Raw genomic sequence first — 13,275 nt, forward strand, 5'->3', positions numbered from 1 at the left:
TGTCTATGAGACCTCGTAATTAATTGCGTTATTATTCTTAAAAGAGGTCTGTCGTACTACGATTCTCAAATTCGGATAAATTTTTTGTCAAATCTCTCAACACTTTCCCACCATTCGAGGTTCTCAACAACAAGCTATCGAAAAATGCTATCCAACGATATGAATATATGCTCAACGTATACGTGCGATATAATATAATATAACCAGTCGACGTACTTTCGCATAACTCAATGGATTCAGTCGTGGCGGTACAATAACAAAGTCGTGATAAAATCGTCACAGTTTGTCGCTTTCACAGTGCGATGTTCACTCTTCGCCTCTTGTGGCAGCGATTCCGATGCAGAAGGTTCACCGGTTAAGTGGGACAGGTTCTCAGCGATGAGGTCAGACACTGGAATCGAGTCTCTCTCTCTCTCTCTCACTCTCTCTCTCTCTCATTCTCGCTCTCTATCTCTTTCGTACCTCTCCTTCGCTTCACTCCCAATTACATAATCGTGTCAGCGAAGGCCTCGTCCATGGCATAGCGCTTTTACACTGATTGCGCCTATCGTCTACACAGGTATATTCAATTCAAATGAAAGAACTGCTCGAGGTGCAATTTATAGAAATCTTACAGGCGTCCCTAATTTGCCGGTATTATTGGGTGAAAAGGAGTACAGACAGGTGTCCTGGTAGACACCTTGAATTTGTCAAGTGCTAGCTTCTTCAATTTTATTACCAATTTAAATTATATCGGGAGCGTTTCCGCGGCAGGTGTGCAAAAAAATCCAGGAGCGCTTTTAATGAAGAATCAAGTCAAAGATAAAATATTAATTTCTGTCCAACACTTACAGTTTTTGATCTGCCTTTTCTGCTTCGTCAATCGGATAATGTAAACCTGACGATGCAGAAATAAAACGTAATTGAATTCTGTACCCCAAAGTCACCAATTCATCGTCCAGGTGATATTTTGGAAGATTTAAAAGTTATTTAAAAAAATGGGGGTGCTTGAGGTAAATATCGTGGCACTTAAAACGAACATACTTTAAGTAATCGGAAGCCTTCAAGACCGTGCGTGTTTTTCGTAAAAACAGTCATGGATACGATTCTTCGAGAGTCGTTCATTTAAATTTCAGAATTCCAGACCGCCGACCATTTCTTGGAGGCCTGAACCATATTTCGTGACAAAGTGACAAAGTACCAGCCGTATAATTACGTGTCCAACTATATGTTTTATGAAAGACGCAACTTGTTCATACAATGCATTATAACTTGTAGAAACTGAGTACGTGTCATTCAACCGGTTAATTTATGACTCTGCGTTGTCGTCAAAATATTTTCTCAGACTCGCTGAGATGTTATTCTGACAAATAAAAACTAAAAACAGGTTTTCCGTGAACGTAGACAAGTCGAATCGTCCGAGTCTGAGCTTAATAGAGGAGTGAAACTATAGCTGACAACTTTTGCTAGTTATTCCTACGTATACATGAATAATTATTGAAAGTATCGGTATCTCGGTTGCAGCCGCCGATCACGTATTACAACAAACGAGAAACAATCCTTCGAAAATAGCCCGGAGGTCAAAGCCACGAGGAATTTCATAATCCATCAACGTGCAGCGAGTTTAAAGACGTTGACTTCTCGTAACGATGACGTAACGTCTTACGCCGAAAGGCATGCCTAATAATCTTGTAAAAACCCAACGGCCAATCAGAGATAATCCATTTAAAATGAGATCAATCCGTTCCGTGACGTGTAATAAAATCTCTCAATGGCATCGTTTTCTTGATAACGCGCGAAGAAATTCGATTCGAGTAAAATGCCGGAGTTACGTTTGACGCGGTAAAGTTCGTCAACGATGTTGTCAAATAATTAACAGTTCAGACTAACAACGAGCATTCGGCTTGTGTTCAGAGCTACGAGACGTCGTTTATAACATAATTTAAAGCTGCTAGTCGAATCGATTTACGACGGAGGTTAGAGGTCACAGAAGCAGAGTAACCCTCGGTGAATGTTATAAATAGGAATGACGAGTGAATCATGAATGGTATGTTATCAATTACAATAAAGGGTGTTACACATAATTGAAATAAATCCTAATTTTCACCGAGCAGCCTTTGATTCTTTGGTATTAGGTATTATTACTATCATCGACGCGACAAAATTAATTAATATACCGTTTCTCATCGTGGCTGTTGGGCGCTACGGTGACGAAGCGGATAAAACGATCATTGATTCTCAATCCCATTAGCCTGACTATCGCACACATAGTGTAGTACTCATATTTTTATTAGATACGAATAGAAAAGGAGAAAAAACTGTTTAAAGAATCTCCAACAATGTTATTTGCACCAAGATATTTCGTCAAGATATACGCGAATAACATTTCGGGAGTTTTTCTCTCTTTTCCTAGCTTTTGATTCTGACTGTATAAGGCACCATTCATCCTCGCAGATCATATACAGTACACCATAAAATATTTAAGAGCAGCTTCGAAGTGTCTCGTTCGAATTTTATTTTACGACACAAGACTCGGAAAATTTTTTTGCATTTTGCAAGTGTAAAAACTCCCCGATATCCGTACATATTATTCAAAACCATCTCATTTCGATAACTAAACATGCTCCTTTGAAGAGAGTGTACAATAATTCCACATCGATTTCCTATAAGGTGAGAACCGTCGTTGTAATCCCGCGAAAGAGCGAGCCTGCAGAAATATCGAGTTCATGTTGGCAGTGATTTGACGAGTGAAGCAAATACGAGATCGTTAAAAATATACGTATATTATACATCGACTTACGGTATTCTACCAAGACATACGATATCCGGAAAAAATATTATCTTACCAAGCTTGCTGCGAAGCTGCCGCTGCTTCGGACACTTTTCCGTCCATATTTACTACGCGTCGCGTGAGTCTCTCTGCCTGTACACCCCGATAGAAAACCAAACCACGTTTCTCACCCCAGCCAAGGGAGCAATCGCCCCAGTGCGATAAATTGACGGTGCGTACGCCTTAGTATTCACTATTACAAGACCGACAACTGGGTGGCTAGAGAATCAATACTGACCGGTGTGTCCAGGTGAGGGTTGAACACTTTCCCATGCTCTAGGTGTGCTTGCACGGCACTTGCGTGGTTACCCGATTCACCTTGAATTCTTTTTCTCTACATCGGTTACTGTTTTTCGACCTGTTATACATTGCAAGTCAGTATGAGAGAGAGAAAGTTAACTGGACGCGTTTCTTTGACGATCGAGTGTAATGTGATTTTTATCAAAATTGGTACGACCCAATTCGGAGGATCCGGTTTCGGTAACGATTTTGTAAGCTCGTTGTATTCTTGGTCACATAAGAAACGTCGAAGATTGCGGTGACTGCAATCGCAATTTAGTAACTCGAAATATGTGTATGATCGATTGTAGTATTTAGAAAATTCTAGTGAAATGGGAACAGTGAAAATAATGGTTTAAATATTCTTATAATTACCTACAAGAAAGCGTGATACGTACTAGTAACTATTCAATCTGATTACAGTTGTCGGCAATAAATTTTTTGCTGATTCAAAATTCTATCCGTTAGTCTAGTTATTACTACATTTTTTCAGTTAGAATAGGGCCTTAGATTAAATCATTGTTTTCCCAATATCAAATATTGCACATATACCTAGGTAGAATTACGAGAAAGTACGGCACGAGTGACGATAAGCAAAGAGAATAGTAACACTCGCTAGATTTTCCGATCATAGCTGCAAAACTTATTTCTATCTTGTACCCAGAACTGCATTTTACGGTTGTGGTAAAAACGAGAATAAACGATAACTGTACTGTAACAATAACCAAAAATTTCTCTCACCAAAGAGCGAAGAGTTGCTCGTTTCTGCCCATCAAGTTTTTAAGCTAAATATCAAATTGCGTCTTCGGTTCAAGAGCACAAAACGCCAAAGATGTTCGCCTTCTCAATTCCGAAACGGACCAAAGGCTAGAACCCAAATTTTTACGAGCGGTGAAAAAAGGTTTTAAATCCAACCAACGCGCGAAAAGACGTCATTTAAAATTGAAATGCCTGTGCGAGGGATTAGGATGAGAAATACAAGGATCTGAAGGTGGAGGCGAGTGAAATCCTCCGAAACAGACTACGACTACTTTAACGTGTGGGTTCGAATTGATTTCTGACAGTTGGTGAAGTCAATCTCATCGCTGCTTGGCGAACAAAATTGTTTCATAATTACTTGATAATTGGTGTGTTTCCGACGTGTACAGGTAATAGGTATATAGGGTTAAAATCGCATGCCGAGAGCACGTAGAGTCTGACAGTGATTTTGGTAAACTCGTGGTGCATGCGAGGCAAACTGAAACTAGGATAATACCGATTCTAACTTCTACGTCACGGTTAACAAGCCTCGTGTTTGTATCTTGTGGGCAGCGTAGATTCTCTCCAGTCTTTTGCGGATCATATTCTTCATGTCGTATGTAATGAACTCATTCCATCACTCCGGCTCGTGATGCCCGTAATACATATAATCAACCGTTTAACGCGGTTCAGCCTTGTCATTTGACGCGTGTGTACCTACTCGGCACGCGTGATTAGTTGTCATGAAAAATGTCGGGACTGCATAATACGCAGGGATAAAATCTGCGTGAGAGTCGCTTCGCTGCTCCAATTTTACGCTAGTAATTATCAGTACCAGTTACTGACCCTGTCCCAATTTTTGACCTTTTTTGGTTGTATCTGTTCGATCCTTAGTTCTCTAATTACCGAGAAATACATTTGTAGTCTCTAATTCTCCAGCAATTGGTTTTAGTCGTCGAGAAATTCGCAACTTATACCGTCAATTCGTAAGTTTGGTAAATAAATGGGTCCGTAATTGGGTCTGAACGTGTCAATAACTGGTACATTTACCTTAAATACTGTTATACAAGTACGAAATATTGTGTTTCAGTAAAGTATACAGCATATCCACAGCCACATCGTCACAGTAGGTACTGTGCCGCTTGCGCCACGCAATGGAAGTCGGTCAACATCGATAAATAAGACAAACAACTCGATATTCCTTGTTGACTTGCGGTTGATTTCATCGCAAGACGTACAGGTGAGAAAACAATGGGCAAAGCCCGGGGAAAGTCGTTTGAAAATGTTCCGAATCGTTCGAAAAGCAAATTTTAACGAAAATCTGTGACACGCCTCGGTTTAATAAACGCGATCCTCTTTTCAGTGGCATGAGAATCGTGTAGATTTCTTGCGTCGGTGACGAGTGTGTAATTTATCAGTCGGCAAAAGTAAGCTTCATACAGCGGTTTGTCACGCCGGTGGATGTCTGTTGTACGTGTAGTTGTACACAAGCTACAACCTTGAACCGGCATACAGCGTCGACTGTAAGCGTTTCGCGGCGTCGCACGAGGCTAGAAATGCCGGCCGGCACTCGATGTAATCAGTGGGCGTAGCGCGTTTCCCATGCTTCAAATTTACCCCATTATCCTGCCAATTTCGAGGCTAATGACGGGTACCGACCACTGACCGTGATGATACGATATCGCTTTCATCGGTTGCCACGGCGCGTTACGAACCGACTTCGAAGGTGTCCGTTGACCTTGGCTAGCTAGGCGCGGCATCCCGATCATCTTTAAAAAGTGAAAGTACAGGCGCAACGGTCCAACGATTATTTATCAGAGGCCATCGAAGTCCGGTGTCTTCTGGCATTTCACGGAGCCAGGTGGCTTTGTAAATTAGGCGCGAACGATCCGCAGCCATGTAATTTTGCATCGGTCTAACCGTCGCGACCGCCATGACAGTACCGACCGAACCCATCTTTGAACACCTTCTCAACAGGTTGAATAGAACGCAATCGTAAAACACAAAGCTCAAGAATTCTTGCTGCTAGTAGCACACTGCAAGCGACTAATATTCAACCAATCGACGGTAGAAAATTAAGACAGCTGATGAAAAGGGCGTTTTCAAAGCCAACGGTTGACTTTGACATCGACCAGACGTTCGCGAATATCCGCTTGGTTTGCGGCTTGCGATCAATCTAGGGTGCAAGTTCGATGTAAATTCACTTATTAACGCGATCAGAGAATAGTGAAACTTGTTTTCATCTAGATTTTGTTTTGATTTTTCTCGATCTCGACGTTCTGAAGACATTCGTGAACATAGAGTTGGCACAACTTTGACTCTAGGCTTATTGACAGTCATTACACCACATCTCATGGGGAAATTATGATGGTCACCGTCTTTTTTCTAATCCATTGACACCAAGCAGGCCATTTGTTACACTAGCCAAATGATAGTCGTCGGCGCGACGCCTCGACAAGTGTGCTATGCACCTGGTAACGACCTGCAACTTATAGGTACATCATCTCAAGGTAGATACCTCTTATCTCAGCAATGTGAGCGTCGTACTCGCTGCGACTTCGCTGGTACTCCATCCTGACAGCGATGTTCTGGAAGCTCTGATTCCGGTACTCAGCGTACCACTCGGCGGAAGGTCGCTCAGCGCCGAATCCCTCAAAATCGGGGGTCCCGGTCCTGTGGGGGCTGGCCCCTTTGCTCCTGGACAGACTCTCCTCGGAGGGAAACCTTGTGAAGGAGGTGACCGAGCTGGACTTGCTGCCGTGGACCCCGTGGCTCTGGTAGGCCGAATCCTCAAGGGCCTGCTCCTCGCTCGGGGTCCGACTGGCGGTCCCCAGGGTGCCTGGGCCCCGGAGGGTCGTGGTTGTAGAGGTCGTGCTATCGAGCTCTCTGACACTTTTCCGAACGGTGATCTTCTCGAACTTGACCACCTTGGCGCCGTTGAGCTCGCCCTCTTCGACGAGTCGCTCGAAGCTCTCCTCGAAGGAGGAGTTGCTCGTCCTGGAGGAGGGCCTCATCGTCATCGGGGAACGCGGGTGTACCGCGTGGTCTACCTCGTCGACGAGGTCCTCGGTGCTGGAGGTCCGTCCTCCGGAGGCCCACACCTGCTCGAAGAAGCTCACGCGATCGCGAAGCCGGGTGCCGCGTGGCGTCCGGGGACTTCCGGCGCCCCCGGGGCTGCCGCCCCCCGGCGGAGGCTGTGACATCTTATTCTAGACGGGTGAGATCCCGGAGACCATCCCGGTCCGGTACCACTTCCGAGGTTAAACCTGCCGCACTGCACTTCGCGAGCCAAGGTGGTTCTACGGGTCGCTTAACCGCCCCTCGACTCTGCTTCTCTTTGTCCGGCCGAAGGCGCGCGTGCTCCGAACGCTTTTCTACCCTCCTCACCCTCTGGCGAACCCTTCGACTCGGTGTCGACTCTCTTGCTACGGTTCCTGGGAAAAGCCGGGTTCCTCTACTCCTCCAATTCTCGACGCACAATCGCCCCCGACTACGAGGCGTATCACTAAACGCGGTATAAAATGGAATGCCGTATATGGAATGTACGCATCTAGACTCGGCTGGCGCCGGTTCGATACTGACGACCGACGAGGCGCCGCCGTCGAGTCGAACGTCCTCTACCCGCCCCCATGCCACCGCCGCAGTTCCCCCAACGGAGCCGCTTCCACCGCCTCCGCCACCTCCGTGAACCTTCGATCAATCCTTTATCTTGTCTGGTCCTTCGCCGGCCGGCCGGCATAACCTCTTGCGGAATATCGTACCTACGGCGACTCGGTCCAGGACTCCGCAAAGGAAACCACTCGGTGTCCGCTTCTTTTCGGAACACCGCCCACACGCGCACTCGCCACTAAATGGTGAACGAGGAAATGCAAATGCAACATCCCACCAGCGGCAAAGGTCCGAAGGTTTATCGCCTCTAACGAGCGGTACTTTCAGGAGATTATAGAGTCACGGATTCTGCCGCCAAATTCATTTTTAAAGTCTCTTTTGTGTATAAATTATAGACTCGGCCTTGAATTAGTTCACGGCAATTTGTGTATCTGAAAGTTGGTTCAGAATGTAACTATCGGCTTGAAAATTGTTACAACAAATACTTAATTGATACTCTTTTTTTTTCGTCTCGCGTCGATTAAGTTCTTGAAGAAATTCATAGTCGGGAAATCAATTTTGCAGAAATAAAATGTTGACTTACAGATTACTATACTTGTAGTGTACAAAAGAGATACCATTCGCAAATTATACCTCCCCCAATTATGCAATACTTCCAATAATTTGCAATTGGAACAATATCACAATTTAAGCAACTTTAATCATCACAGAATTCAGTTTTATGAATATTTTGATGATATGTTACTCTCTAAATCGCTGCTTACAGTTTACGTAAGTGAGAGAACCAACGTAATGAAAGTTATCTCAACAACTTTATTTTTTGCTTATCGTTCCTCTCGTTTGCGGATCTTTCTAAGAAAAACATTCCGATAAGTTAATCGAATGGTATAATGAAAGCTGGTTCATAACATGTTTGAATACGGTCAAGTATGCGGTTTTTCAAAATTTCTTGTTTCAAAGAAACAAGCCAACATCGGAATTTTCACTTCGCGTTCAGTGCAGGTATGGACACATCAAAATTCGAGTCATAAACACCGGCGCGTTTTGCTCCGATACCCGAGTTAATTGAATCCCCGGTCACCGCAACGAGGAAACTTTTATCGCTTCCGAAATACGACTAACAGGAGCTTACGCAATTCGACCAAATTCAGCGATCCAAAGCTTTGGTTAATTAGTTCCAGTGGCAGCCTACACGCCTTTAATTAGTCGCCACTGCACTTGGACTCGTATCCTAAAGAATCCAAACGATCGTTTTCACAATGTTCGGTCCAATCGCGCACGTGGACGAATTGACCGCTGCAATTGCATAATTACATTAACAAGACTGTATCGAGCAAATACGATTTTTGGTATATCATCCATATGTATATTATGTATAATATTAATACACCTGCACAAAGCAATATCGGTCATCCTTGCTAACTGAATGAAATATACAATCCACGTGAACGATTTGAATAAACAAACCGATATGATGCCGGATGAAGCGATCGCGTAAGCTACAGTAATTCGTCACCTTTGATTCGTTAAAATTTAGTTTTTTGTTCACCGTCAATACGGCAGGTCTGACCTGTAATATTAAAACTATAATCAAGAAGAAAACAGACGGAGTGATGATAGGACGAAGACTCAAGTTGACGCTTGTTTGAAGCAATTATAAATCCATTCGACTCGTCTTCCTAATTGTATTTCGAGCCTCGATGTCTTATACAATGAGTGAAAAAACGCTAAGATAAACACTTGTTCAGCGTGTTTAAAAAATATAATATTTGGAGATATTAGTTCCACGTGTCTAAAAAATATATAATATTTAGACAGTCGGTTATGCGCTACGTAAATAGTTTATCACAGATTATAAGAATGAAAAAAGAAGATCGGATTATTTTTATACACTGACTTTCGAGTTCAACGCGACATTCGATGAAGCGCGAGACTAAGCAGGCTCGTGTGATTAATAATCTTGACTTTCTTTGCTTCGAATACATTATATATGTGTAATATATGTACGTGTAGAGATAGCATCGACGTAGCGTTGCTGTGAGAAACCAGTTTGACTTCCCCCGCTGTTAGGTATTGAACTTTTCTTTGTTTTTTTTTTTTTTACATAAAAAAAAGAAGATAAAATTATCTCGCACACTATATATACATATGTAATATATAAGCATACAAAATTAAATAATTTAATATCATTACTGCCGTGTTGATCTTGTGTTTTGCTGCGCAAACAACGGTCAACTCACTAATCTAATCTGTATTATAAATTTACGGCAGAATTAGCCGATTACATCGATAACAGCGCCAGAGTCTCGTGTTATAACTCTCAACGATCAAATTAAACCATCGCCAGATACGGTACAACGGCATGTGGAACGGATTTTTTTCTCTATTACTCTCACGCTGATGCAATGAGTCGCACGGCACGTGGACATCGGATACTATCAGCCAAATGACCGCAAGATCGACGAAAGTTCTCGGCACTTCGTTAATGTTCACGAATCGCATAGTATAGTTCACGAGAAACGCCTGCATGATATTGACCCATACTTTTCGTTGGCACTTTCTCGAGCAGCCGCTCTGTCCTTGCTGCGCCGTAAAGCATTCAGCGCAGTAATCGGTAAGTGGCGGTTGCCTATACACAAGTAATTTGATACACCGGGTGTCCCATTCGAATCGATTCTCCAATTTACGTTGAGAAAGTGGATACAACCATTCGGAACGACTAATTACGGCGGAAGAGATTGTTGAAAAATTTGTTATTTTTCGAACTGCATTTATGTCCTATGAGCGCTGTCAGCTACCAAATACGAGACTATCAGTCATTAGCGTAAACGACATTGCTGAATATTTTTTAAACGGTTTCTCATCTTTACCAAAATTCAATTCTGACTCTGCGTCCCATTCAGTCCTAAATTTCAAGATACCAACATCCACGACACAATGACTCAATACTTCCGTAATTTTCTATGATACAAGAAGAATATTCCACAGTGCCAATTGATGCTCGGTAAGTTCAACTTTGAAAATATCAATCAGACCCTGAATTTCCTGGTCAAACTGTGCCGTAATTAATCGAGCAAGCGTAAAAATTAAAACGGACTACTCTGTGTGCAGGGCAGGAATACACAAACGTAATACGGTCCGCATACGACGGGTAAAAATGAATACAATTCGTCGGTGAGATGGCCTCGCACACGCGAATTGGGCGGATGTGTCTTCGGTACCAACATTCGCGTCTTCCTCGTACACACGTCTCTTCGAAAAGCCGGTTTGCATCCCGGCGGTCGCAGTTGGTGCCAAATGACCGTGTCGGCGAGCGAAGGTCATTCCGTGAGGCGCGTCAAGGAGATAGAACTTTGGGCATTTTCTTATTTCATCCAGCAATCGAACCGAGAACTGCGTGGTTTTGCCACGGCGATGAATTATGTCCGAGGCAGAAAACGAGCAAACAAGTTGATGACCAGGTTCACCACCCGTAATCCCGCGTGTCCAACTCGTTACGAGGAACCTAAGCTTTCCGATCAATATGGCGACCGTTGCTTTCCGCTGACATCGACCCTCCGGTCGAACACCGCTTGCCAGGGTTTGAACAGCTTTTTTGTTATTTTCCGCAATCAGTACGAACGAGTGGCGAATGAAATTTTCAAAACAGAACTTACACTCGTTTGGCCCAAATTTCGGACTGTCAGAGGTAGCGGTTTGAAAGGAAACTTCATTCGATCTAAGAGCAAACGGTATATTTCCTTCGACGTATTTCATTTAACGCCAAGAAATGGCCATCGAATTTTCCGACAAATCACATCGAGTGTAATGACCGAATTAACGAGTAAGTTACCGTAAAGATTTCAAACACTTCGGGAGGTTGGTCCGATAATGAAACGGTGGAACTTTTAAAATTCAGCAATCAGCATTCTTACGGAGAACGAGCTTCTCTGAAAACAAGCTTTCCGGAATTTGAAAAATTTAATCAACCCCTCGCTACAACGATATCTAGATGAAACGAAAGTAGAGGAAGTTTTATTGAATTTTTACGAGATCTGTAAACAAGAAAGTAAACCACTTTACAGGGTGTTACACAGCACTTTTATCGGTGACAAGAAATCCGCCGTTTATACACCACGTGTCGCGTATTCAGTTCATGAGCACCGGCCGAACAATTACCGAGAACACTCTCAATTTCGTCGGCTCGACGTTTAACGGAAAGGGCATTTTTTTGTGCAGGGTATGAGAAAAAACGGCCTCGGCTAAAAGTTACACCGTAATCACGCGATGACCGACGGTACACTGAGTAAGTGGGTATTATAATCGACGTAACAGCTGACCGATCGTCGAGTATTAAAGCCGCATAGCCCCGTGATCGTTCACCGCATCGATCCGTTAATAATTCGATCGGAAATCATCGATACGCGAACGAGACACGCGTGTCTCGCATCGCTTTTTTTTATCCTTGTCCCGCAGTCGCAACATCGATGCGTTACCCTGCTGCATAATTTCATCCACCCCGACTGCATGAATTTCCCTGCCGACTTATTAAGTTGTAAACTTGCCACCAAACGTAATTACTCAAGTGCGCAGCTATGAATTTGTACACCTTGAACGGCCTGCTTCGGCATTCCTTGCATTCCCGGGATTAAATTCACTCTTGATATTATGCGTTGCTCGTTTCGCCTCGGTAATGCGATCTGGTTATTTACGCGAAAATTTCCACTTCTGTGAACTGCATAATCCTACAGACAGTTTTAATTTTTCTTCACGCCTTCCTTGTTCCAAACTTTCTTCTTACTCAAATTATCAAAATTTCCAAAAAATTTTTATATTCGTGGTGAAATTTTCTTCAATTTCTTGTAACGCCAGACTGATGTTTTACCTATACGTAAAATCTTGGCTCTGAAAGTGGTGCTGGTCAATAAAGCGTTACGTAACGTATAATAAGTGTAAGGCTTGAACTTTTGGAAGACTGTATAAATATAAAATCATTCTCCCTAGGGATTGCTAAAGAATAACAAGTCTACGTACAAATCGTCTCAATAATTTTCAGTTATTCGAACTTGTAACGATAAGCCGAGTTCGTAAAATTCTAGCGGGTGTTTGTTTTTGGTAACTTTTGCCCGATCAGCTGATGTTGCGTAGCTATAAAAATTTCCGGAGCTCCTCTACTTTATTTCACGACTTATAGTTTTACTTGATCGCACCAGTTAATTCGTTCGCTCCGTTGAGCTAATCAATGTGGAAAAATCCTTTTGATTTGCCGAGCGTTACTGTGAAGCTAATCGATGCATGGTGCCTGGAAAAGTGTACAGCAATGCCAATTGGAAAAAACGACATCGGCGAAAATTATTGGAGCTGATAATGAACAAAAGAACCTTAACGATGCTACATCGAAGCATGTAAACTTACAAACTATGTAACCCAGTTTTTACAGCTGTATACATATATGTAAAGATAAAACCGATTAAGGGGTCCAAACAACTTTCACGGTACGATGAATTGTTTATTAAAAATCGTATAGACAGCTGAGCTGCACCTTAAGAAACTCGAGGGAGCGATAGCGGGGACTATGATAAAAGGGAATCCATTATTTCCCAAATCGCCGTATAAATATTTGAGTAGAATCGAAGCCTTCCTCCTGCAGTGGTATACATTGTATTTCTGACAGTCGACGAATCGAGGTGATTTATTTTTATTGCTCAGTCTTCCGAACGATACTGATACAATTTACACAGATCGGAACTCCATGTTTAGTATCAGAGTGAATTTGCCTTTATCCGAAACGAAATATGAACCCAATTAAATACATCACGAAACCTCGCGCAAATCGGAGGACGAGTCGAAGTCCATTCCAG

At 42.9% G+C, this 13,275-nt stretch overlaps 1 protein-coding gene across 6 annotated transcripts in view; it reads right to left on the reverse strand.

Annotated features, from left to right (window-relative positions):
* LOC107223529 (nesprin-1) overlaps positions 1-13,275 on the reverse strand; it is a 137,726-nt gene that overhangs the window by 104,405 nt on the left and 20,046 nt on the right. For 4 of the 6 annotated variants that reach the window (XM_046735955.1, XM_046735956.1, XM_046735952.1 and 1 more), the window contains exon 1: positions 6,345-7,044. The exons of 1 other annotated variant lie outside the window; for it this stretch is intronic. In XM_046735955.1, coding sequence (XP_046591911.1) covers positions 6,345-7,029 — 685 coding nt within the window. In that variant the 5' untranslated portion in view covers positions 7,030-7,044. Of the gene's footprint in view, positions 1-6,344; positions 7,385-13,275 lie in introns of those variants that run through there. One more of the 6 variants, XM_046735957.1, reaches the window with a different exon arrangement.

This window comes from Neodiprion lecontei, chromosome 3 (genome assembly GCF_021901455.1).
Source record: "Neodiprion lecontei isolate iyNeoLeco1 chromosome 3, iyNeoLeco1.1, whole genome shotgun sequence".
Lineage (NCBI taxonomy): Eukaryota > Metazoa > Arthropoda > Insecta > Hymenoptera > Diprionidae > Neodiprion > Neodiprion lecontei.